Source organism: Diprion similis, chromosome 10, assembly GCF_021155765.1.
Source record: "Diprion similis isolate iyDipSimi1 chromosome 10, iyDipSimi1.1, whole genome shotgun sequence".
NCBI lineage: Eukaryota > Metazoa > Arthropoda > Insecta > Hymenoptera > Diprionidae > Diprion > Diprion similis.
The window spans coordinates 14,378,840-14,402,282 of NC_060114.1; the positions used below are offsets into that span (position 1 = coordinate 14,378,840).

Consider the following 23,443-nt stretch of genomic DNA (forward strand, 5'->3'; position numbering starts at 1 on the left):
CCATGTCTCCAATCATTGCTGTGTAGTGCAACGGCCATCTGCTACGCTCAATTTAAAAGAGGATACCTCTACACACGATACTTTACTTTCGAAAAACAGTTCCCATGAAATATTGTATGGTTATAAACCGCAAAAATTAATGAAACAGACGGGTGAAAAATTAACAATAGAAAACAGCTTTGATATTCTACGTTGTTCACTCATGATCGTGCAGTCAGAAGTTTTATACGCGCATAATATTTAGTCAAAATAGGTCAGAATTCAAAATATTCTGCTCGAGGTTAGATTTTGGTTTTGAGGCGTTTCCGACCCTTAGGAACTCAAATCTGAAGTCGTTTTTGAGCTGAATAGCCGGTGTTTCGAAAAATCAGTAAGATTTGCCGACTTTTGCATTTTCCTCAAGAACTACTGGCGATTGATGAAAAATGACTTAACTATCGTGTGGAGCGGGAAATTCTACATCAAATTATGTCTTCACATGTCGGAAACGGAGTCGGATTAACAAATTAAGAAAAAAAAAATTCTACTTATCGACGGTATTTGGGAAATTTTGGTGGAATAATTTCGTTTTTCTTAATTAATTGATCCGACTCCGTTTCCAACACATGAAGACATAATTTGATGTAGAATTTCCCGCTCTACATGATGGTCAAGTCATTTTTTATCAATCGTCAGTAGTTTTTGAGTAAAATGCAAAAAACGTCAGATTTTGTTGTCTTCTCAAAACCCCGACTATGCAGCTCAAAAATGACTTCAGAGTTGAGTTCCTGAGGTTTGATAACCCCTACAAACCAAAATGCAGCCACAAGCCGAATATTTTGAATCCAGACCTACTTTGACTGGACTAATTTGTCAAACGCGTTTTTCATGTTTTTATAATTATTTATTCTTACTAAGCGAATACTGAGATGCTTACAATTTGCCATATACGTAGAATTTTTGATTCGAATGCTTTGTCACATTCCTACCGAGTGCAAGACTGCACTAAAGTGTATGAGTCTTCTTTTCTTCTCGGCTCTAATACCGAATTATTACATTAACGAACACCATTCGACACTATGAAAAATATCTGACTCGCTATTGGTATTCTCCATGCTCCTTGAAATCGCTATGTCAAATGATGACGGCCTACGAAGAGACATAATATTAATTTGAATGTTACGCGTATCCCTAAAACAAGGCTTTATACCTGCACTTTCAAGTACTTGAGTGTTTTTTTTTTTGTTTCATTTTTAGTACCGATGCACGCGGATAGTCGATCCTAATAGAGAAGCTATATTTTACCTTTGCCAAATGAAGAGCAAATTTTTGGAGAGGATGTAACTGACTCCAATAGACGTTCTTTCGACAGCTTTTGAAAAGCTGACGACTCCACGAGAGCTTCCAAAATGATAGTTGCATCAGAAACGTCCGAGAAAGCATCGTTTGGTTCGTACATATGATAAATGACTTTGCCAAGTTTCACCAAATCCGCATTATCCTCGTTGCTGTCTGATTGTGAGTCTCCGTAGCCTGGTCCGCAACAATTACAACAAATGTTTTTGAGAGTACGCGTAAAACACAGTGAGACTAACTTTTTGTTTAATTGGTTGAAGAACTCGCAATCCTGCTTCCGAAGATTTATTTCGACATTGTTTTTAAATCGTTTAAAAAAATTTACAACAGTTTGAAAAAGTTGGCAAGTCGAAAACTTTTCAAACAGGTACTAGTCGTTTTCGTTAAATTTAAAGAGAGCTCAATACCAAAAGAATCGTACGCTCTGCAAAAGGGTACAATTTCCTTGGCATTGCGAAATAATTTCAAATAATTCCTTATAGAATTTTATTCGCATCCAAGCATTTCCTCAAGCTCGCCACTTTCATATAATCTCTTGACGTCATCGCCACCGCCGATAAACACGCCATTGACAAAAACCCTCGGGACCGATGTTCCCCCGGTTATGGTTCCCATGATTTTTTGAATATCTTCACCGTCGGCTCGCTGGTCCAACTCCAAAACGGTGTACGGTTGATCGAGGCCATCAAAAATATTTTTTGCAGTCACGCAGTACGGGCAGTAACTCTTGGAGAAGATTATCACCTGTGTATTGTAGATCAACTTCTCCACCATCGACCTCAATCCTATGTTGCAAGTGTCAGACAGTTTGCTTTTGGGTTTTTGTGTTGCGTTCAAAGCACCTTTCACAGTCATTTCTAATTCTCGTTCTCGAGATGAGCTTACAAACTAACAACTTAATTACTTGAATCACAATGTTTATCCTGTAAATGGTTTTCACACATATCACAATAAACGGTAGAGTTTTCATTGGAAAATTCTGCAGCAGAGTCTACTAAATTGAATCAGATTATGGATTTAAATTCGATAGATTTTGAAGTTATTTTCTGGGAGGCTCCAAATCTCTAAAATTCCAGTTTTGACTTATAGGAATTTTGAAAGAAAAATATTCACTCTCATAATAACTATGATCAATCAATTTAAGTCTTTCATGCTAGAGTGACAATAAATATTTTTTAATGTACCTCCGTATCGTGTTCCTTGTGGGGCTTGTGGAGCTTGTCTCGATGGTGTCATTTGCTGCGAATAATAATCAGAGTAATAATTCTGGTCGTCAAATGATTCATTAATATCTTTTGTTTCATGATCGTCACATCCCGTAAAATCATGAAACTCATCGTCTGAGGAAGAGGAAAAAGTTCGAAACAGTTCCGAGTGTTTTCAAAGATGTTACCAGAGAAGAACGTTGTTTGCCCTGGTAATATTTATGGTGATTTTTTGGACAAACCATCGCTCCAAGAAGTCGACGACTTGGTTCTATCAAGAGCCGCCTGAATGAATCTCGGAGAATAACTTCCACAAGGAAGTTCGTAATCCGTGGGTGTCAAATTCCTCATAACTCTTGTATCATATGCTGCAAGTGAATAATGCAAAGTTAGCCTAGTTATTTTGAGTAACCAGAGATTGATTAGAATACCAATATCAACGTGAAGTAGACGTAAAGGAGTACAGCTAGTTGATTTGAGAGACAAGACGTAAGCATACCATTTCGATCCAGATAGCAATAATCATTTTTCAATTTCAAACACGAGTGTTGACCTCCAGCTACTGATTTCCCGCTAGAATGGGGGGTGAAGTATTGTTGTTCATAGTTGCCTTGCCTGGGAAATCATTTTGATAGTGATCATTTCGTACTAATTAATAAAACGCAATTTTTAACAAAAATTAAGGAAAACAGACCCTCTGCAATCTCGTTCATCCAAGTCATAGTTTTCATATTCGGATTCGTCTAGAGGCGGTGAGAGGTAGGATTTATTTGCGTGATCAAGAAAATCATTGTAATTTAAAGCAATATATTTGTCATTGTTGTCGAATTCATCCTCTTCGACGTAGTCATCGCAACCTGAATACGAATAACCGTTATTTCTTGCGTGCATTTTCGGACAAAGAGGATTTAATGGACTTTCAAAAATTCATTTAATATTTTAAGATATTATGACTTTTGACATTGTCAAACAAGGGCCACGAGAGCAGCCTCTGAAGTTGTTTTCACGAAAAACAAAAGTACGCGCGAATTCGTTGCAATAATATTTTGCTCGTATTTTCTGTTCTATGACTTGAAATATGCCATCAAATAAACAATCAAACAAGGCTTTGCAATAATCATGATGATACTGATCAGACCATGAATAAATGCAGAGATTAATAAGAGTAGAAACTACGACAGTCTGTAAATACATATTTCACGTATCTAGTGACATAAGGTCGTAACTGCCAAAAATGCGGTTTTTTAAGTGGCAAAATGGTATATATACATATTTTTTTTTTTTGACTATTCGCTGTGAAATGTTCTAGAAACCATTGGATCTCACAAATAAGATGAAGTCTGCGAAATTTTAGAAATCTTACAAAAAAATTCTCGAAGATAAAACGGAAGGACGTAACATCCAATTTAAAAAAAAAAAAGGATTTATGTATATAAATGATCGAATATGTAATGGAGTTCAGAGTAAAATGAGTGTAAATATTCTACAATAAAGCCATTTCTTTTACGAATCACAAATCGACATAGTATTGTTACTTATACATACATGAGTTGGAAAAAAATTATATCACAAGCTACAAAATTTACTACGAAATTGACTTGTGCCTAAGCAAAGTTTCGTGCATTAGAATTATGAGATTCACGCATGTGTTGACGTAATAATTATTTAAAGTCAGCACAACTCATTCGCATACGTTACTTAATGCGAAAGAAAAACACTTCACATGACCTTGAACGCTAAGAACGTTGTCATTAAACAACTACAACTGTTCATACATAGACAATTTATAATATTAGAATTGAATGAGAGCTGAGATTGGAACAATATATAATCTTGGCGAAGTGAAGCGTACGAATTTACGTTATTGCTATAGATATAATATGCTTAAATGGTGGAAATCAGGCAAAAGTGAAAGAAAAGTTTATAAATTTTATGGAAATGGTATCAGGAAAAAACAAACGTAAAACCGACAGTTACATTGATTAAAAATCAGAGTAACTTTCAGACAGCGAGAAATTTCCGTATTTGAGTGGGAAATTCGAAATTCGAACGTTTTCGGATTTCGGCGGGAAGTTTGAAATTCAAAAGTTATCGGATTTCGGCGGGAAGTTCGAAATCCGAAAATTTCCCGCTGTCCCAAAGTTCCAGGCCCAGTCCAAAGTTAATCCTGTTTACGGTATCTTTTCGTTTATATTCCCATGTGGCGAGCTCCACCAAGAGAGATAAAGATACGCGGGGCGTAAATGCGGGCTCGGGCTGTTGGTACATCCGCTCCTGAGAATACAGTCAGAATGTGCTACGGAAGTATAGACACCAGCATCAGTGGGAAGGGGAAACCTGTTGCACTCCCCCGCGGCCGAACTTGGACTCATCTCGTTTAAATCTCCGACGGTTGGGTTCAGTAAACGCTGAACGTGAAGCGAACTGCGTGCGAGGTGAGAGTGAGAGCGAGTGAGAGTGGCGTCGTTGTGTTTGTTTTATTGATATTTGGCGTACGATAACATAAGAAAGATGAGTGATTCGGGCGAGAATTTAAAGTACAAATGGACACCTGACAGCACGACGTTGTTGGTGTCGGTTTGGACGGATAAGCAGGTGCAAAAGCAGCTCGAATACGCGACGAAGCCGCAACTGATTTGGGAGAGCGTCGCTCGTTACATGCAGAAGAAAGGCTACAACGTCTCAGGCAAACAATGCCGATCGAGAATGAAACAGGTACTCGTTTGCTATCGAGAAGCCAAGAAAACTGGGACTCGCGCTGGCGTTGAACAATATTACGAATCCATTGATAGAGTCCTGAAGGATAAACGACTGCTTCAATCGAATATCAACGGAGTTGATACCGTTGGTAAGCCTCGCCACGCTGCTCTGCACTGTTAACTGTTTATCGTTATCCAACGTATATTCCCACGCCCACTCATTCCCGATGAAAGTTTAAACTTCGAAAGGGCCGTTGCGCAAGTGTTTTCTTGCTGTTATTCACTTACTCACGAACTCCGACCCTTCTTTATTTCCTTGCACAATCCTAGAAACGCTTTGTAATTTTTCATCGACTTGTTGCATGCTTACAATTAGAAGAACGAATGTTCGGAAAGTATAAAAAAAGTAGAAGTAATTCCGAGGATTTTTACGAGGCTGAAGTTAGTAACGTTATTGTTAAGATGCATGTTATGGAAGAATTGTTATTTCGCACCTTTGGGAATGTCTGAAATTTAGGAAACCATGATAAATGAAATGTACTCATATTTTGCAAAGCAAACCCTTTGAGAGTCATTTTAAAATTGTACAAAAATAATTTTTTTACCTGATATTTTGTTATGTTAACGTTATTAACTTCAGCCTCATGTATTTTTACGTTATATTGGGTGGATATACAACTGAATAATTTTTTTCACTTCAGATGTAGGAGTTAATATAAAATCACCGCCCAAGGATGTCAAGACGAATAAGAATCTGCAGATGCGTTATCAGTATCGCGATCCTGTCGAAACTCTACTTCGTACAGAGGCTCTTTCTCCAGCGTGGGAACTTGCACGTACGTAGATTCTCGAGTTTAATAATTAATCCCGATACTGCTTCATTTTGGCAAAACAGTATCTGAAAATTATAATGGAATAGCGTATTTTTGAAAACAGCGATATTTGAACAAACATGGGATAGTGAAGAATCTACCACATGTATATTTTCTTTCATTAAGATAATCCTTAATCGAAACTTTATTTCGTTATTCATGCATAAAACATTTTTGGTTTTCGAATGATTGACAGATGATGAGGAATACCCGGATTCGCCAGAATCAAATGAAACGGTTTTAGCACAGCCGTATCGTACTTTTTCACCAGTTAGAGACGCAGCAACGAATACTGTTCAACAGTTGGCACCAAACATGAAGAAATCACTGCGGCAAAATTCTGTTCCGGTTAAAGAAATGCCAATACAACAAACGTTTCGTCAAACTTCATTGCCGAATAATTGCTACAGCGAAATACCCTTTCAAAATACAGTTCAAAACGTGCAAAATCATATAATCCAAGAAAATATGCAACAAAATCAAGCCTTGCTTCAACAAAACTTACTGCAGGCAGCTCACAATCATATGATGCATCAGAATATGCTGCACAATAATCCTGCACTGCAGCAAAACTTGTTACATAACACAAATCCAATTTTACAAAGTCAAATGCCACCGAATCCGATAAGAATACCAACTGAAGTACAGCCGAATATTATTTTGAACCAAAATCGTATCCCTCAAAATATTCAACGTATGCAAAATCAGTTCCAGCAAAGCTCAGCAGCTATGAATAAGCAGGCTATGCCACAGGAACCAAGAAAGGCTTCGTTCAGACAAAACTTAGCGGCTACATATAAACAATATCAGGATGCAATTCCGACACAAAATTTCAATCCAAATGTTAATCAAACAGCTGGCCAATTGTCTCCGGACATTTTTGGCGATATTGGGCCAAATTTGAATGATGCGTTCTGTGAGACTCCTAAACATGAAAAGTCACAAAATTTAAACGAAACCTTCAATCAGCCGCTACCGACGTACAATCCTCTTTTTCTGCCAAGTCTTGACGCCACATCCTTAACAACAAATGCTACTTTCAATGACGACACATTATCCATAGAGTTCTTGCAGGAATCACCATCACCTTCGGAAAAAGGTCTCAGTAAATCGAAAGACTCTGGTGTGAACACTGAATCAGCACCCGATGCACCATTTAGGAAAAAAAAAGCTCAGAAGCTGGAACAACTTATGATGAGTGCACTGAGTTCGCAGAACGAAGTCGTTAATAAGGTGAATATACCGAAGTCATCTGTACTTTAGCCTAATAATACTGGTTATTCGTAACATTTGACCAATTTCGACAGTTTGAATATTCTAAAACTTGGAACATTTCAATTATGCTAATTACATGTGACTTGTGTTTCCAGATTCTGGCAGCGCAGAGCGATATGGTTACTCGTTTCTTGGACATAGACAGAGACCGTCAAAACAGATTAGAAAACCGGTTGGATCATCTGTTGAACGTAGTTCATGCCTCAGTTTTGAACAAAAGTCCGGAAAAGGACGCAGAAATACCTCCTCCGCTTCCAGAGCCGAGGATAAGTCGTCTAGCCCCGCCTCCTAAACCAGGAGTTGTTCCACCAAAACTGGATCTAGTTCCTCCAAAGCCATGTCGAGTGCCGTGTACATTACCTAATTCTAAAATAGAATTAGTCAATCAAAATCCTTTGTCAACTAGACCTGGGGTAGTAACTCCGATTACAAGTCCAAGTGCAAAGCCCGGAACTATATGGTCGAAACTTGGTCCAGTTTCTCAGTCTCCTTTTGTAAGGGCACAGATGCAGCTGGGATTTTACCCGATTATGAATACAGAAGTGAGAACGCAGTCTTCTGCCGAAAGACGTATTGCCAAAGAAGGCGGACTGTTTATGGATACCAAAACGCTTATTTCTGAGACTGTTACATTCCTTGATGCAGAAAGAAGGGTGGATGAGAAGGTAGAAAATGCAAGACGTCAAATTGAAACAGAGCAGGATCAGACAGTAAGGAAAAAATTATTCAACCGGAACGAAAATTACGCAGGATCGATTCTCAGTGCTGCATTTATTGAAACTGAAAAGCAAGTCGAAGAAATGATCGAAAATGCAACGCTAGCGTTGTCAGCCGCTGTTAATAATTTGAATGTCGACCGAAAAGACAGAGCAGAAATTCTGGTCACGGGACAAGGTGAAGGCTATGAATACTTGCAGCAATTGAATAGCAAGCGGCAGTACGAAAATGACCCTATCGATAGCTCGACTCCGGCAAAACCCGTACTTCAATCAAGGATAAACAATGCAAATCCAGGAAATGTGTATACCATGAGAAGGGAGCCAGAGCGACGAGTAAACTTTGATGATAATCATCAGGATAATACTAAGCAAACGATCCAACAGTTGGCTCAGCTTGTAATGAACAGCGCGCGCTGGCGCAATGCTGCAACTCAACATCAACAAGACAAAAACAATGTTCCAAGCACTGGTTTTCGAAATATTGCATCCAATGTTGGACCAAACATGAATAAGAATCAAACGTCTACAAACGTGAATGCTCAGGGCGCAGGAAACAACCCGAACGCCTATCTGCAATCTAGGTCTGGCACAATGAACAAGGACAATAAACCATCAATACCAAATCAAGAAAGGTATTCATACGGAGGTCAGCCTGCACATGTCAGACAAGCGATGGACAACAACGTTAGACTGTCTTACAATGGGCCTGGAATGACAACTCGACCACAGATGGGTTTTACCACCGATCTGTTAGTCAGCGATGATAGCGATAACATTCCCATGAATCAGTACGGTGGTCAGATAGGATTTGTTGATAATCCTCTATTGAACTATAAGCAGCCGAAACGGTTCTTCACAAATGTCGATAACGATGATTTTTTGCACGAAGAGCGGCAGCAGCAGCAACAACAACTTCGACACACCTACAACAAAAATTTTACGGATAATAGACGGACCACTCAGAGCGGTCCTCCGTATATGACTAGCAATGGACATATGGTCATGGCTCAGACTGAAAACATGATTCGCCAATATGTTCACAGCAGGAAAGGTAAAGATGACAAGGATACAGACTCAGATAATGATGAGGTATTTCTTGACACCACAGCAAGCATGCCACCGTCGTCCTCTCGTCGGAGTTCGCTTACCTCTATGGGAACTGCGGTCTCAGGGATATCTTCAAAGTCTGGAAAAGCAGACGGAGCTAACTGTATAGTTAGCTAGATATATCTATAACTTTGATCATTGTTTTCTTTTTAATTTTTTAATCAAGTTTTCCTTGATTTTAACCTAGGCTTAACGGTTCTTTGTTTTTATAGACATGATAAATTTTTTTTAATCGACATATAGTGTTAGTTTAAGAAGATTATTCATCAATTATTATACGTAATACGAAACCTGAAATACGGTCACTGTTAATTTTTGCATTCAGCTATTGAGGCTAGTAGAATTGTAACATGTTTATTTACTCGTTTTTTTGGTAATCAAATGCAAGGATTGAATCGAAGACTCAATACTAGTACCTGCAACACGAATTTCACGTAAACATTAAATATAGTACAATAAGAAAAAATATTTTTGTTACATTGTAAAAATCTAAGCAATACTTATTGCTGTTTTGTACAATCAGACTTTGCCACATAGTTTACCTAATGTTTAATTTTGAGAATTTTCATCTAAATTTTGGAGGGCTGAAACACATATGCCCAATTAAATATCGAAATCATTAAATATCATATTATGTGCCTTATGTGGTTATTTAATTTTTGAAGTGATTATTCAATATTCCTCTGTATCGCAGCATCTAGTAACACGTGTACTACAGATTTTGATCACAATATGAAGAAGAATATTTGTTGATTCTTTCGTGAAGATTGTCACATGATTCAGTGATCGAACGCTATTGTCTCGTGGTTTTCAATTTTCATCAAACCGAAACAATCTCAAGCGACTTTAGCGATTACAGGTAAAAATTATCCGATCTTGAATTACAATTAAAAAAAAAAAATAAATAATAAATGAAATAAAATAAAAATAAGACGAATTATATAGATGTCTTAGAGTAGTAAAATATAATAATGAAGCTTCCATGTCTCGATTGATCATGAGTAGTGCAATACTTCATTGAATCAGAGATGCATTTCTTATTACATTAAAATATATTATTATTTTACCAACATTGTTAATTACATTTAAATTTTTATTGAAATAAAATATATCGGAATTATATCTATTGCAAAAAGGCTTTTATTTGTCCATTACCTTGTCCTAAAAGAATAGATACTGATAGATGTATGGTAAAAAGGTATTTTTACACAAAAAGGTTGATAAGTAATCTCAATATAGACAACATCCGTTGATTATGGCTCAAGTTATTTATGCAATGTGAAGATATTTGCCGTCCAGAATAAGAATTAAACATTTGTCGAATTAGTTATCGGAAATGCTACTATTTGCATCATCTGATGCCTCCATCATTTTTTCAGCTAAATTTTTAGCAAATTCATATCTCAATGCCTTTGGAAGAACATTGGCAAAAAGAATTGTATAAGCCGATAAAGAATGATTTCGAAATATCCATTCAAACCTGTTAAACAAATAATTATATGTAGATAGTTAAACTCGTTGACTGGCAATCGGTAAAATGATAATTCATATTTTTTCACGGACTAATATTCATTTATAAGTAAGAAGAAACAGGTAATGAAAACTCACCTAACTCATACAAGCTCTGGTATAATTCTGTAACAGATTTAATCTTCAGTGCCATTTTGCAATTAATGGTCATGATTAAATTACACCTAGTTGGGTTGTCGAACAAAGCCAGCAAAGATTGAAATTCCAGTATTTCGATGATATATTTCAAAGTAATAAGGCCGATTAACTTCGAATTCTCGTGGCCCAGAACGCTTTGTAATCTGCATTTCTGAAAATTATATATCCATAATGAAACGATATCTCTTCAATAGAGTTTTCTTTTATTGCACCAAACTATAAAAATGTCGTTTCTTAGTTTTATACTGACCCTAGAGAAATTTTGAAAACTGTAAGCATCTACATTCCGATTACCAAAAAATCATGTTTTTTTTTCTTTTTTTTTTTTCTAGAACTTCATTTTCGGCATATAAACAAATTTGACGTTGAATCGAAAATGAATTTATACCTACATAAGGAATGTGCACTGAAGTTTGTCTGAAGTATATAGTACAAGCTGTATTAATGGCTCATAATTTTCTGGACATGGTTCAGAATTATTATGTGACTTGGTTTGTTGTCGCAGAATTTACGGTTTGAATTGTGCAAAAATCTTTTATATTTCTATCACTCAAATAAAGTTATCCCGATGAATCTTCACTCACTTGTAACAGCAGCTGCCTCACTACCTTCTTCGTTGACCTCGATAAATGCCTTCTGAACGACTTTGCTAACTTTTAGCGGAATATCAGCTATGCCAGAAAAGTCAGCATTATTTGTAAACATTTCAGTCATTCCCAACTAGAATAAAAATATGTAACAGAATTAAAGGGATGTTAGTTGCTTGAGTCTACTCAGAAATCGAAATTCTCCAAATCTTACAAACGATTGAACATTTCAAAACTATAGGTATAAAATAAGTCGTCACAAAAATGTTTGGCTTCATTTTATTAATATAAGTCATAGTTTTATAAAGGCAAGTGACATTTATTTGAAAGAAACAGAAATGTTTCATGACAACATATTTTATAATATTTAAACTGTACCTTCTTCAAAGTTTCCTGGAGATCAAAACTGCATTCGACTTTGAATTTTGGTAAGTATACAACGACGTCTCTGGGAGAAATTTGTTCTAATCTTTCCTTGAAATTCACTCCATGAAGATTATCCTCGATCATGTTTAATCCATTTACAATTTTATTTGGTAAAATTATAATCATGCTCAGCTCTCCACCCTAAGAAATAGGAAACAACATATTCATCTGGTGAGACAAATGTATGAAATGAAATATACAACAATTGTGTCTGCTACTTTGCACAAAAGTTTACTTTTTATACCTCGTACGGTAATTCGATGAAGGTTGCGTCATGCTCTGGAAGAACCTGCCTTTTGAATTTAGCTTTTATGTACATGGTAGGAACATGTTTTGCAGTTTTTTCATCTACATAGAACGGTCTATCCTGAGTCCGAGAAGGATCAAACTTTTTCTCCCATTGACCCTTGAAGTACACGGCGTTCACCAATACCAACTTGGTGTCTTTGCTGATGTTGTCTGAAATCACACAAGGGTATAAACGTGCAATTAACGTAGTTGCTGTAAATAAATTTCATCTTTAACTTAAAATTTACTTCAGTAAGCTTGGTATCGCAATAATCATTACTTGGTGCAAAAACGTTTTTTATGCACTTGTTCGTTTGCTCTTCGCACCAAGTGTTCAAGGTTTTAGCAGCAGTCGATGCATCGTTGAAATCTACTTCCTGACTCGATGACAAGAATTTTGCAGTCGTCAATTCCTTGTATGTAGGTTTTACCTCGAAACCAGAAGCCGTAAATATTTTATTGGCGAGACGCAGTTCAACTCCTTTTGCAGTCTGAAATATAGAAATGAAAAGTTGTGATCATCGATTATAATAATATTTAAACTAATTATAACATTATTGAAAAATATTTGGTGCAACGATATCTCGAGTGTAGATCGTGAAGAGAGATCAAGTACCAATTCATAGATACAAATTGGTATTAGAGTAATGCTATCTAGATTCGCAACTCACATTCAGAAGTGTGATGAGGTAGCGATAACCAGATTGGCTAAGATCGTCGTTATCAGGGAGAAAAAGAGCTGAACGCATTTGAGTAGCAGTTTTTCCATTAGCTCCGTACGCAGCCATGGCCAATACCACTTGAATACTCAATGGAGATGTGATCAAATCATCAGATTTATCATTAACCAGTACCTAAAAATATGAAATTACGGTGATAAAAATCATAAAATAGAATTTAAATTTGTAGAAAAAACTGCAGTAAATAACAAGCTCTAGTTATGGATAATTAGAATTACTAACGTGCTGTGTGGAATGCGAGAATTGAATTGCTGTTATACATTTACCTTCAGAAAACTAGTAGAAAAGTGATTGGCAGCCTCTGCAATGGCCCGAAGGCCATTATTCTCAGATATTTCTTCACTCATGCTGGGATAAAGTGTAAATTCGAAATGCCACAACGAAGGATACCTTTACTGAAATATAAAAAGACAAAATTGAACGATGCTCATACAGCAAATAAAAGATAGTTCGTTCACTTTGATCAAGTTACAGTACGACGCTATTTTTAGAAGAAATGTTCTGATGTCTTTCCAAGATCATTTCTAAACGAATATCAATAATTGATTTGTACCGATTGTTACGAGTACGTAGTGATGATATTCTTACCTATAATATGCAATTAACAATGAAGCAGTCACCTGTGTACTAATTTTATCCTCGTATGAGTATCGATTTTTTCAGGAAACGCGAAAAGCTAATTCACTGTACTTTCAACGTACAATTTTCGCGAGCTTGTACAAACTGATAGATCGAAGTATAATACTGCGCTAGAGATCTAAAAGTACGACTATGAGTAATGCATAACGATTCAGCCAACGAATAGAGTCGTGTAAAAATACTGGGCGACGTTCATTTTCAGAATATGAGAATAGAATAAACTTTTGAGACGAGATGAAATGTTTTAGAAAGAATTACTTATTACTCAATGTCATGCATTAAGGCTGCTGCTGGTTATTCCTCAACTATTACACTTTATATAAAACCTGATTTTTGAATCCACGTATAATTGAAGCCAAGAGAATTGTTAAATTGTTCATTTGCTTGTTTCCAAAAAAATCAAAGATGAAGAATCAAACTGTAGACTGTATGCTGGTATCTGCAGTGCGGATTTCGGTTCACCATTGAAAATAGTAGAGTCTGGAACAGAACACTTTTACGACTTTGCAAAAGTTTGAGCACTACTTACCGCTGCGTTGTACAATCAGTTCATGTAATAGTTAAAATTCAAAATTTTCATTCAAATTTTCCATAATCTAAAAGAAATGACTCGATACTGCAGTATAAAATCTGTTCACTTGCATTCTTGAAATCATGCATATAAAATGATACTTTGAAAATACATTTCGTACATTCAAAGCCACTCATTTGTGAACAGTTTTTTCGAACTTATAACTGAATAGAAAAAAGACAACCATCGAAAAATAATACATTTCAATCAGCAAGAATCATTATTTATAAATCAAATAAGCAGTATATGGTACGATTTGGAGGTAAAAAAAACTTTTTCTAATTCGTTTTATTAATACGAAGATGCAGAAGATTATTAATGAATTATGATATCTTTGCACCAAATTATGTGTATGAAAATTAATTCAAGTCACATTCAACTTGGGTTTAATTTATCTGAAATCAATAGTTATGGATATAATAAGAAAGATGTGAAAAGCGTTAAAGATCTAATTGTTAGCGAGGTATGGAAAGGTGTATGAATTAATTTCTAAAATATAGCGTGAAGCTAGGCGATAAGAAATTGTGAAGGGCAAAAAAAGTTGGGATGAGAAAATTGCATAACTTACTGTACAAATTCCTTTTCCTTGTTGAACTCAGCCTCAGTGAGGGATAATAACGATGCTAAATCTACTGCTAGACGGTAAAACACGATTGGTATCTACAATATCGTTGTAAGAATATTGAAAAAAAGTGTCCAAAAATGATTGCAGAAAATTATGAAAACCGGATTACATTAGAGTCAGTACATTGCTTTCCATACTTGGTTAGTCTGGGACAGCAGTTGACGAAATCATATGAATTGGACTAGAATTCGATAGCAGAATACTTCCAGGAGTTATAAGACAGGAAGTAAATTTTGAAACGTTTATTTTTATTTTTCACATTTTTTTCGAAACGTCGTTTTTCAAAACGACGTGCACTCTTAAAGGAGGAGTTTTCAAGCTATTCGTCTCAAATTTGAACACAGCTTTCTTCACCACATTCTTTATTTTGCTATGTACGATTTTTTTTTGGAAATTTTCATATTTTTTTAAGGAAAAACTGTCAAAATAATGGGGTAAATTCGGAAAATTTTGTTCGAAGCGCCGCCATTTTGTCAATTTTGGTATGAATAAAATCTCGATAGCAAGAGAGCGGCGTTCATACTGATTAATTGTATTTTTTTAAATTTTGTTTTAGATAATATTTACGGCCACAATCGTGTGCACCGTGAAGACTCCTTTTTTTTCGAAGTCCTTTTTCAAACTTATTAAATCAATTTACAGAATATAAAAATAAACTTAAAAAATTTGTTTTCTGTTCTTTATGAGTGCTTTGATTTGACACGAAAAATCAGATTGATTAGCGTATTTACACCGTCGAAGAAAAAAAATTCTGAAAATTGGCTGCTTTTTGACCCGTTAGACTAGCAAGCGGTCCAAGCTGCGCTTTGCGATCTGGACCACGATTGCGACTGTTCTAATGATCCGAATACGAAAATCTAGGCATACTAGTATTCAAAAGACTATAAGGTCTATCGTCCAAACTACGATCGATTGTTTTTTTTTCTAAAATTTTAATGATAATGGCTCAATTTCGTAACCTATCAAGTTTTTCATTTTTTCATTTTCAAAATTGTTCCACCCATTTGGAACATTTGAAAATAACTTATTCGAACTGATACGCAGTAACGTCGTTTAAAATCGAAGAAATAATTCAACTGAGATTTTTGTGTAAGAAAATATTAACTCAAGCTAACGTTGAAAAAGATGCGAATGGCGCTTGTATTCTATTTTTTTCTTCCAGAATGAAAAATAAGACAGTTAGTTGGAATTTGAATTCAAAGGTTTCATAAATGTATCTAAATGTATGCCGTTTCCCCAAATCATGTCTTCTAATAATAATGAAAATAAAAATACAAAAATTGTACAAATTTTTTCAATACATCCGCATTATCAGTTTCTACTACTATCTATTATGGGGAAAATACTGCTGAAAATGGTAGAAACCTTACTCAGTTATTTGCGTAGAAGTTCGGGGGTGTATTAAAATCACATATCATCAATTATATTATTTTATCATTGAAAATAAAAAATTATACAAACCGGATGTCACATGCGTCACGCACGATGGCTTGCCGTCAGGTGATTTTCTGCGGTTGGAATTGGAGAATTATTTAGCGTAGCAACATGCGAAAGCTTTTAGATATCTGGAGCAAGAGCAGCTTGCCAAGTAATCCTACGTACTCAACGCTCGGAATCCAAAACTGAACTGAGCGAAGAACAGACCGCTCCATTCGATAACTCGGGCACACAAAAAAAATGTCTGATCCGACGGACGAGACCACCGTAGCTATAAGTTTACGGAGAAGATGAATCCCATTACGGTTTTAGAATAGCTCCATTGCTCCCAGATTTTGAATACCGATTTCTTCCTGTAACATTCGTTCGTCGATCTCGAATACTTTAAGATTTTTTGATGGGCAAGCGAGAGTGGAATGCCCTATAATGTGAATCAAAATCTGACTCAAAACTTAGAAATGTTAGTCGCAACTTCGACGATTCTCCGGATTTCATCATGCAGTTTACACACCATATTCTTGATACTTTAAAATTTTAGAATCGCGAATAGAAAGAACATCGATTTTCAAAATAGTCTACTCGGATGTGCCCCCTTAACGGCTTTGTAAATTTATTTAGGTAAGTGATGATTGTCAGTACAGAAAATTTCAATCAGACAATTATCCATTAGAATATATTTATTTCATATTGACAAATCTTATTTAAAAAAGGCGCTAACGACGTAAAATTTTGTTCGTGCTCCGTCTCAGGAAAATGCAATTTCTCTTGTATTTTCTGTGGTATTAAAGGATAAAAAATCACCGTAGTTTGCACTTCCAACTGGTGGAATCATCAGTTATAAATGTAGTAAATGTACAAATTGGAAATAAAGTACTAAAACCCTCTTGATTTTCACTTTCTTACAACACTCTGTAAAGGTGAAGTTAGCTTACATCCAGATGACTCATTACATCAATTCTAAATGCTCGAATCCTTACATTTTATATGAGCAAAATTGAAATTCCTTTTCAATTGTTTCAATATCACGTCTCACCAATTTTTTTACAAGTACATATAATATTTTTGACTCACAGCTGAATCCTATCGACACAAGTGACAATGCTTTCGAATATCCATAACTTGGAGATTACAAAATGACAAATCACCGCAGTTTTTAAATTCTAGAGACAAACATCCAAAATGTGTAAAATTTATTCATAGGCAATTCACTCGATTCAACGTTGGTTATCAAAAATTAATTGAGGATGACGAGCACAAACATTAAAACTTATATTTGATGACACGTGGGAGGCATTCTGTCGAATGTATCGGTTCACCTCTTATATAGGAATGAACATGGTGATCTGTATTATGTTATTTACACCGAAGTTAACTGGCCATCGGTACTGATACCTTTGGAGTGATTTAAACTATAACGATGGATCTACCACATGGCCACTAAACAACGATACTATGTCTCCATCTTCATCGGAGCTGCTTTGCGTCAAAGATACAATCATGTAAACAAATGGGTGGTCGACTGCTAGTTCAGCTGAAAATATCATGCATCGAGCCTGCAGCATTATTCCTGAAACGTGAACATTATTTACATATAGTTTGTAATAATGCATAAGTAATTTTAATAGTGAGATTGTTTTGATAAACATAAATGAAATGCAGTACGATTTGATTTCGGATTAAAAATTCTGTATGTATCGTAACTACAATAGTTTCTGGACATTATCTGTGACAACTGGAAGTTTTTCTTTTTTTTTTCAAATTCTTTCACGTAACCAGACTTCACCAGATTCATCTGTAGCTAGTAATTACTTCTCACACGGTTCAGTAAAAAAGAATCGAAGTCATATTCTGAACAGTCACAGGTAGTCTGATAAATAAAGACAGTATTTCTAGTCTATCATATAACTTCATAGTATTATGTAGATTATATCTTCATGCGAGTTAATCAAGATATCAAGATTTCACTCAGTAACAGATAATACTTTATTGTGATATATTATGTACATTCAAAGCTAGTCATTTATATCGTAGTAAAAACTATGCCTGTAAAACAAGTTAATAATCGCGTATAAGCACTACAATGTGCGTGACAGTTTGTGATGCAGTTAAAAAAAAGATCATAATTCCGAAAAGAGCTGGAATGAAATTAAGTTTCTGTCACAAAATTGACAAACAAAATTAATTTACATTAAGTCAGGTTCTCGAATAATTCCTGTGAATAAAGATATTCCAGTGCCGTGATGGTATATTGCATAATGACAAGGTCGATCGACTTTGAATGTCAACGGGGGCTCCCCGATAAATGCGCACATTTTAACGACGACTATACCTAAACAAAAAAAGACAACTGTCTTGAACATTTCAACCAGCAAGTATTATTATTTATAAATCAAATAAGCAGTGTATGCAGAATTCTGAGGATGAAAGACATTTTATAGCTCATTTTGTTAATACGAAGATGCAGAAGATTAGTGGTGAATTATGACATTTATTTTTGAATATAATTATACCTACGATAATTAATTGAAGTTGCGTGCAAATTAAGTTTAATTCATCTTAAATCAATAGTAACGTACATAATAAATATGCGATAAGAAATTGTGAAGGAAAAAAAACTACTGCTAGATCGTAGAACTCGATTGGTATATACAATATTGTTGTAAGAACTTTAAAAAGTATGTGAAACTAATGTCCAAAAAATATTGCAGAAAATTAAATGAAGCGAATGAAGAGGGAAATTGTAATATGTGATTGATGGAGGGAAGGTACAGGATTGAATTAGGCTCAGCGCCCTGCTGTGATGTTCACAGAACTTTGACTTACCAGTCGCAGCAGCAGCTTCGCTACCTTCCTCGTTTACTTCAATGAATGCTTTTTGAATGACTTTGCTAACTTGGAGTGGAACATCAGATATGCCAGAGAAGTCAGCCTCTTCTTCGAACATGTCGGTCATTCCGAGCTAAAAGGAGGCAACGTGTATAGTATTTAAAAAAATAATTGGTAGATCAAACTTCTTATGCTTATTGTTAGTTATTCTAGGATGGGACTTGTTAAAATCATATGAATTCGACAGGACCGCAGCGCCAAAAGTTAGTTAACTCCTTCCAGGAGTTCTAATATACCCAAGCCGATGCAGAGGAATTCGACCAGTTGCTTTTTACAATGAAAAGTTGCGTTGCGCTTTGTATGTTACCTTTTTTAGTGTCTCTTGGAGATCTAAAGTACTTTCTATCTTGAATTTTGGTAAGAAGAGCTCGACGTCGCTGGGATACGATTTTTGCAAACTTTGTTTCAGATTTACTTGATGAAGATTGTCCTGAATTTTTTGGAGGCCGTTCACTTCGTACGGTACAATGATTATCATGCTGAGCTCGTCCCCCTGGAATAGAAAAAATTTATAACATTTAGTGAAGCAGATTATGCTACAAATCTCTGTTAGTGAATCACTAGATTGATTGATTGATTAACATCAATATTCACACATCCAATTAGTTCTCGAGTCTGTATACCTGGTATGGAATCTCGATGAATCTCGCACTCAATTCCGGAAGATCGCCAAATCGCAGTTTATGTTTTATAAACATGGTAGGTACACATTTTGTAGTGTGTTCATCGATGTGGAAAGGTCTATCCTTCGTCAAGGCGGGATTGAATTTTTTGTCCCATTGTCCCTTAAAATATACTGCGTTCACAAGTACCAATTTTGTGCATGAGTCGATGCTATCTGTAAACAGAGACTCGGTTAAACGTGTTAAAAAGTTCAATGACTCCAGAAGTGCTTCATGCACGAGGGAGATTACAATTCCAACAAAAGTTGCCAGATCCAGTTACAAACATAAAGATTCACCTTCGGTAATCAAATCCTTAATACGTTTGTTAGTTTTCTCCTCGCACCAAGTATTGATTGTTTTGGCAGCTTTTGTCGAGTCGTTGAAATCAACTTCCTCGCTCGAAGAGTAAAATTTTTCAGCGGTCAACACTTTGTACTCAGGTTTTACTTCAAACTGAGAAGCTGTGTATATTTTATTGGCAAGACGTAATTCCACTCCTTTCACAGCCTGAAAATAATTCCTGTCAAATTCTTTCTAAAATAAAGGTGAAGTAGCAGAATATCACACGCAAGCATGAACAAAGTGAAACTGCTGCCGTGCAGGTCTTAGAAGCTATCAACATCAGAATAAATTCTTTGCATTACTTACGTTCAAGGTTTCGATAAGAGACTGATAACCAGATTGGCCTACTTCATTCTCAGTCGGAATGAATAAACAAGAGCGCATTTGAGTTGCGGTTCTGCCACCGGCCCCGTAGGCAGCCATCGCCAGCACTACCTGAGCGCTCAACGGCGACATGATTAAGTTGCCAGGTTTGTCATTACCGACGGTCTGAAATTTCAAAACATTGAAAAAACTGTGTTCAACAATCCGTACAAAGTTACAAAACTAATTAAAATCCTTGTAAATTTTATCATTTACAAGTTTTGCAGTTCGAAGAGAAGAAAACATGAAATGTATATATAACATACAAATGTGTATCAGAGAATTTTTGTCATCATTAAAGAATCTGAGCGAAGTAATTGCATTTAAACATACCTTTAAAAAATTGTTACCAAATTGGCCAGTAGTTTCAGCTACGGCATGAAGTCCAACGTTTCCAGCCATATCGTTGGCTCAAACTGCTATCGCAGCAGTAATATTGACAGACGGTAATTATACTGAAACAGACAATCAGTGTTTTTCAGGAAATAATATAAATGCTAAACGAACTCTGCATGAATTATTTCCGCTCCTTATCCTGCAGTGGAAATCGACCAAACTTCATGACTTCGACAAGTGAAACAAACGATAATTTCATAGGTGTAGTTCGAAGAATCTGCATGCAATAGCATCATAACGAATTAGAATCATTGAGTGTTTCATCCAAGTGGGATTAGCACAGAGATTATTTTCATTTCTCACTTATCAAGCGTTAATTATCAAACGTTGCCTCAGGTCGAGTGGAAAACAGGCTCATTTATCGATGATAAATACGATACCGGTGTACGCCTACGAACGAATCCTACGATCGTACTAGAAATGTTTGTGTGCTGTAATTCCTGCGTACGCAGTAGGCATGAGTCATCTGGAAAAACCGCTTCTCTTCGGCTAGACGACTAGCGATAGGGGGGGGAAACGGCGTCGTTAGAATCCTAGCTGTATCTCACTTGTGCTCGTTTCTCTACCGTGGAAGGACTTTCTTCATCTACTAGACGAAGATATCAGATCCGAGTGAAACGGGTTTCCAGGATAAAAATAGGCTAGTTCCCAAATACGTTGCGCATACCAATCGTAGTACATATAAGCGCAACTGATGATCGCCATTAAAAAAACTTCTTTAGATTTATATCGGTAAAATTTTTCAACGTTTCGTGTGTTTTCTATGTGTACCGCAAGTCGTGAATACAGTAACGTTATTTGAAATTGAAGAAATAACTGAGATTTTTCCACAAAAGAATATTAACATTATAAAAAAGTCTGGAAAAAGATGCAAATGACGCTATCATTCGTGTTCTGTCATTGAAACCAATAAATTTCCGTATTTCGAAAAATCTGTTCCAAATTTGAAGAAAAGAAAGCTATTTGGAATTCAAATTCAAAAGTTCGATAAATTTACTGGAACGTATGCTGTTTCACCAAAGCATGTGTTTTATAAAGCTGATATAGGAATAGAAGAAGATGGAATCACGTTGCATTACTGGAATTAACTTATGTACCAATAGTCTGTACAGTTATGAAAGATTATTTTTACTGCCATTGTATTCTCACTGCACAGCGATAAGCCGATATTAATTGTGTTACAATTATACCAAATAATGAAAATAAAAATGAAAAAAACCATAAGAAAAATTTTCCTACCCGCATTATTACTACATGTGCATGCAAACAGCATCACACGGTTTCTGAATCGATCAGCGACAATTGGATCACAAAAACGTAAAAATTACATATCACCAATTACATTCATCATCTACAGTATACGGTTCAGTCGGAATGTTATGCATTTGAAATTCAAATTTTTCGATACCACTATTTTTTTTTTTCTAATCGCTGTGGACGCATTGGAGGGGGGTCACCGGTAGTATAAATAAATCCAGAATTTTGGCCACATTCATTCTGCAGTAGCTTCAGCCGCCATCTTGAATGTATAAGGAATTTGTTTTCATTAAATAATCCATTCATTCTCGAATTTAAACTAAAAACGGTCAGACTAAACTTGTAGGAAATTTAACCTTACGTGATTCAATCTTTTACAACTTTGGTATGAACAATATTTTGCCTACGATCGATATTTTCCGACGTAAGCCGTAAATTCAAGATGGCGGGCGAAGCTACTGCAGCATCTGGTTGAAATTCTGGGCTTTTGTGCTGTATTTTGACTATCAAAGCCCCCCCCCCCCTCCCCCCCACCGCGGTGCTCGACAATTAGAAAAAGAATAATGGTATTGAAACATTGCCATTTCAGGTTTTTCTTTGGGGCCGTCCAGAAACTACGTTGTTAGTTTGAGGGGGGGGGGGGGGGGGGGGGCTAAAGCGCAAAACTGGTAACATAGTCCATGGACGGCCCTTTTTCTTTTTACAGAGCGGATGTTACAGTGACGCATGATGGCTTACCGTCAGGTGATTTTCTACGGTCGAAATAAAGGAGTGTGGGAGGTAGATAACAGAAATAAGAACAGCTTGGCAAATAATCCTACGTCCGCAAGGCACAGAATACAAGACTGAACTGAGAGCAAAGAACGCACTGTGCCGGTGGATAATCGGTGATTTCGGATTTGGAACTGTCAGTTTTAATTTCACCGTTTAAGATAAACGCGTTTACAGATAACCACACCTTTGATCGACGATAACTGATCGTATGACGCATCGAAACACTTGACGCTCTTATTAAAACACTTCTATACTTTGGCAACGACACCGAGTGAATCCATATATTGCGCTTACACGTCTGCGGTTGAACATTAAAGTAACTCGAATAGGTGCAAGCGCGTAATATAGGACACCTCCATTCGAGAATATACATATCTAGATACGAGTTGCCGGTCTTTTCAGTACGCAATAGATTAGCAGGCTTAAAACCCACTCAATAATTTCACGTATCAGATGCGGGTCAGCGTTAACTACGCTGCTTAATTATAGATATAGTCACATGTCGTGGACGTTCAGCGTCCATATAATACTTGGACAGAAAGTATGAAGAGGAGACTATAGTGAAAT

General features: G+C 36.1%; 5 protein-coding genes across 6 annotated transcripts; 1 reads left to right on the forward strand and 4 right to left on the reverse strand.

The window, feature by feature from the left end:
- Positions 1–1,697: 1,697 nt before the first annotated feature.
- On the reverse strand, positions 1,698–2,298 carry LOC124411023 (glutaredoxin-C4-like). Its single transcript, XM_046889843.1, has one exon. It carries the CDS (start codon positions 2,188–2,190, stop codon positions 1,822–1,824), a length of 369 nt encoding a protein of 122 aa, XP_046745799.1. The 5' UTR covers positions 2,191–2,298; the 3' UTR covers positions 1,698–1,821.
- A 310-nt stretch (positions 2,299–2,608) lies between these two features.
- Positions 2,609–3,518, reverse strand: LOC124411095. Its single transcript, XM_046889976.1, has 3 exons — positions 3,235–3,518; positions 3,040–3,155; positions 2,609–2,908 (listed from the first exon to the last, which is right to left on the reverse strand). The coding sequence occupies exons 1-3, from the start codon at positions 3,429–3,431 to the stop codon at positions 2,760–2,762; spliced, it is 462 nt and encodes a 153-aa protein (XP_046745932.1). The 5' UTR covers positions 3,432–3,518; the 3' UTR covers positions 2,609–2,759.
- Positions 3,519–4,879: 1,361 nt separating this feature from the next.
- On the forward strand, positions 4,880–9,663 carry LOC124411160. The gene is made up of 4 exons (XM_046890101.1): positions 4,880–5,388; positions 5,941–6,075; positions 6,308–7,344; positions 7,482–9,663. The coding sequence occupies exons 1-4, from the start codon at positions 5,052–5,054 to the stop codon at positions 9,327–9,329; spliced, it is 3,357 nt and encodes a 1,118-aa protein (XP_046746057.1). The 5' UTR covers positions 4,880–5,051; the 3' UTR covers positions 9,330–9,663.
- Positions 9,664–10,832: 1,169 nt separating this feature from the next.
- LOC124411654 (serpin B6-like) lies at positions 10,833–16,232 on the reverse strand. Its single transcript, XM_046890906.1, has 8 exons — positions 16,218–16,232; positions 13,188–13,316; positions 12,853–13,035; positions 12,462–12,672; positions 12,138–12,352; positions 11,846–12,034; positions 11,465–11,600; positions 10,833–11,031 (listed from the first exon to the last, which is right to left on the reverse strand). The coding sequence occupies exons 2-8, from the start codon at positions 13,266–13,268 to the stop codon at positions 10,907–10,909; spliced, it is 1,140 nt and encodes a 379-aa protein (XP_046746862.1). The 5' UTR covers positions 13,269–13,316; positions 16,218–16,232; the 3' UTR covers positions 10,833–10,906.
- Positions 16,233–17,369: 1,137 nt separating this feature from the next.
- Positions 17,370–23,059, reverse strand: LOC124411649 (antichymotrypsin-2-like). 2 transcript variants are annotated; one of them, XM_046890896.1, is made up of 8 exons: positions 22,841–23,059; positions 20,783–20,904; positions 20,393–20,575; positions 20,041–20,251; positions 19,703–19,917; positions 19,387–19,572; positions 19,017–19,152; positions 17,370–17,760 (listed from the first exon to the last, which is right to left on the reverse strand). In XM_046890896.1, the coding sequence occupies exons 2-8, from the start codon at positions 20,849–20,851 to the stop codon at positions 17,603–17,605; spliced, it is 1,158 nt and encodes a 385-aa protein (XP_046746852.1). In that variant the 5' UTR covers positions 20,852–20,904; positions 22,841–23,059; the 3' UTR covers positions 17,370–17,602. The 2 variants fall into 2 exon arrangements, with proteins under 2 accessions (XP_046746852.1, XP_046746851.1); XM_046890895.1 differs by lacking the exon at positions 22,841–23,059 and adding an exon at positions 21,149–21,278.
- Between the last annotated feature and the right edge of the window lie 384 nt (positions 23,060–23,443).

Coding starts and splice junctions, on each gene's coding strand:
- LOC124411023 (XM_046889843.1), bottom strand. CDS start 2,190: ATGACTGTGAAAGGTGCTTTGAACGCAACACAAAAACCCAAAAGCAAA.
- LOC124411095 (XM_046889976.1), bottom strand. CDS start 3,431: ATGCACGCAAGAAATAACGGTTATTCGTATTCAGGTTGCGATGACTAC. Junction 3,156..3,234: donor GATGAACGAGATTGCAGAGG/GTCTGTTTTCCT, acceptor ATGATTTCCCAG/GCAAGGCAACTATGAACAAC. Junction 2,909..3,039: donor TTGCTATCTGGATCGAAATG/GTATGCTTACGT, acceptor ATTCACTTGCAG/CATATGATACAAGAGTTATG.
- LOC124411160 (XM_046890101.1), top strand. CDS start 5,052: ATGAGTGATTCGGGCGAGAATTTAAAGTACAAATGGACACCTGACAGC. Junction 6,076..6,307: donor TCCAGCGTGGGAACTTGCAC/GTACGTAGATTC, acceptor AATGATTGACAG/ATGATGAGGAATACCCGGAT. Junction 7,345..7,481: donor AGAACGAAGTCGTTAATAAG/GTGAATATACCG, acceptor TTGTGTTTCCAG/ATTCTGGCAGCGCAGAGCGA.
- LOC124411654 (XM_046890906.1), bottom strand. CDS start 13,268: ATGAGTGAAGAAATATCTGAGAATAATGGCCTTCGGGCCATTGCAGAG. Junction 12,673..12,852: donor ACCTCATCACACTTCTGAAT/GTGAGTTGCGAA, acceptor TCTATATTTCAG/ACTGCAAAAGGAGTTGAACT. Junction 11,032..11,464: donor TGAGGCAGCTGCTGTTACAA/GTGAGTGAAGAT, acceptor TATAATTTTCAG/AAATGCAGATTACAAAGCGT.
- LOC124411649 (XM_046890896.1), bottom strand. CDS start 20,851: ATGGCTGGAAACGTTGGACTTCATGCCGTAGCTGAAACTACTGGCCAA. Junction 20,252..20,392: donor CTCTTATCGAAACCTTGAAC/GTAAGTAATGCA, acceptor AATTATTTTCAG/GCTGTGAAAGGAGTGGAATT. Junction 19,918..20,040: donor TAAGGATTTGATTACCGAAG/GTGAATCTTTAT, acceptor CTCTGTTTACAG/ATAGCATCGACTCATGCACA.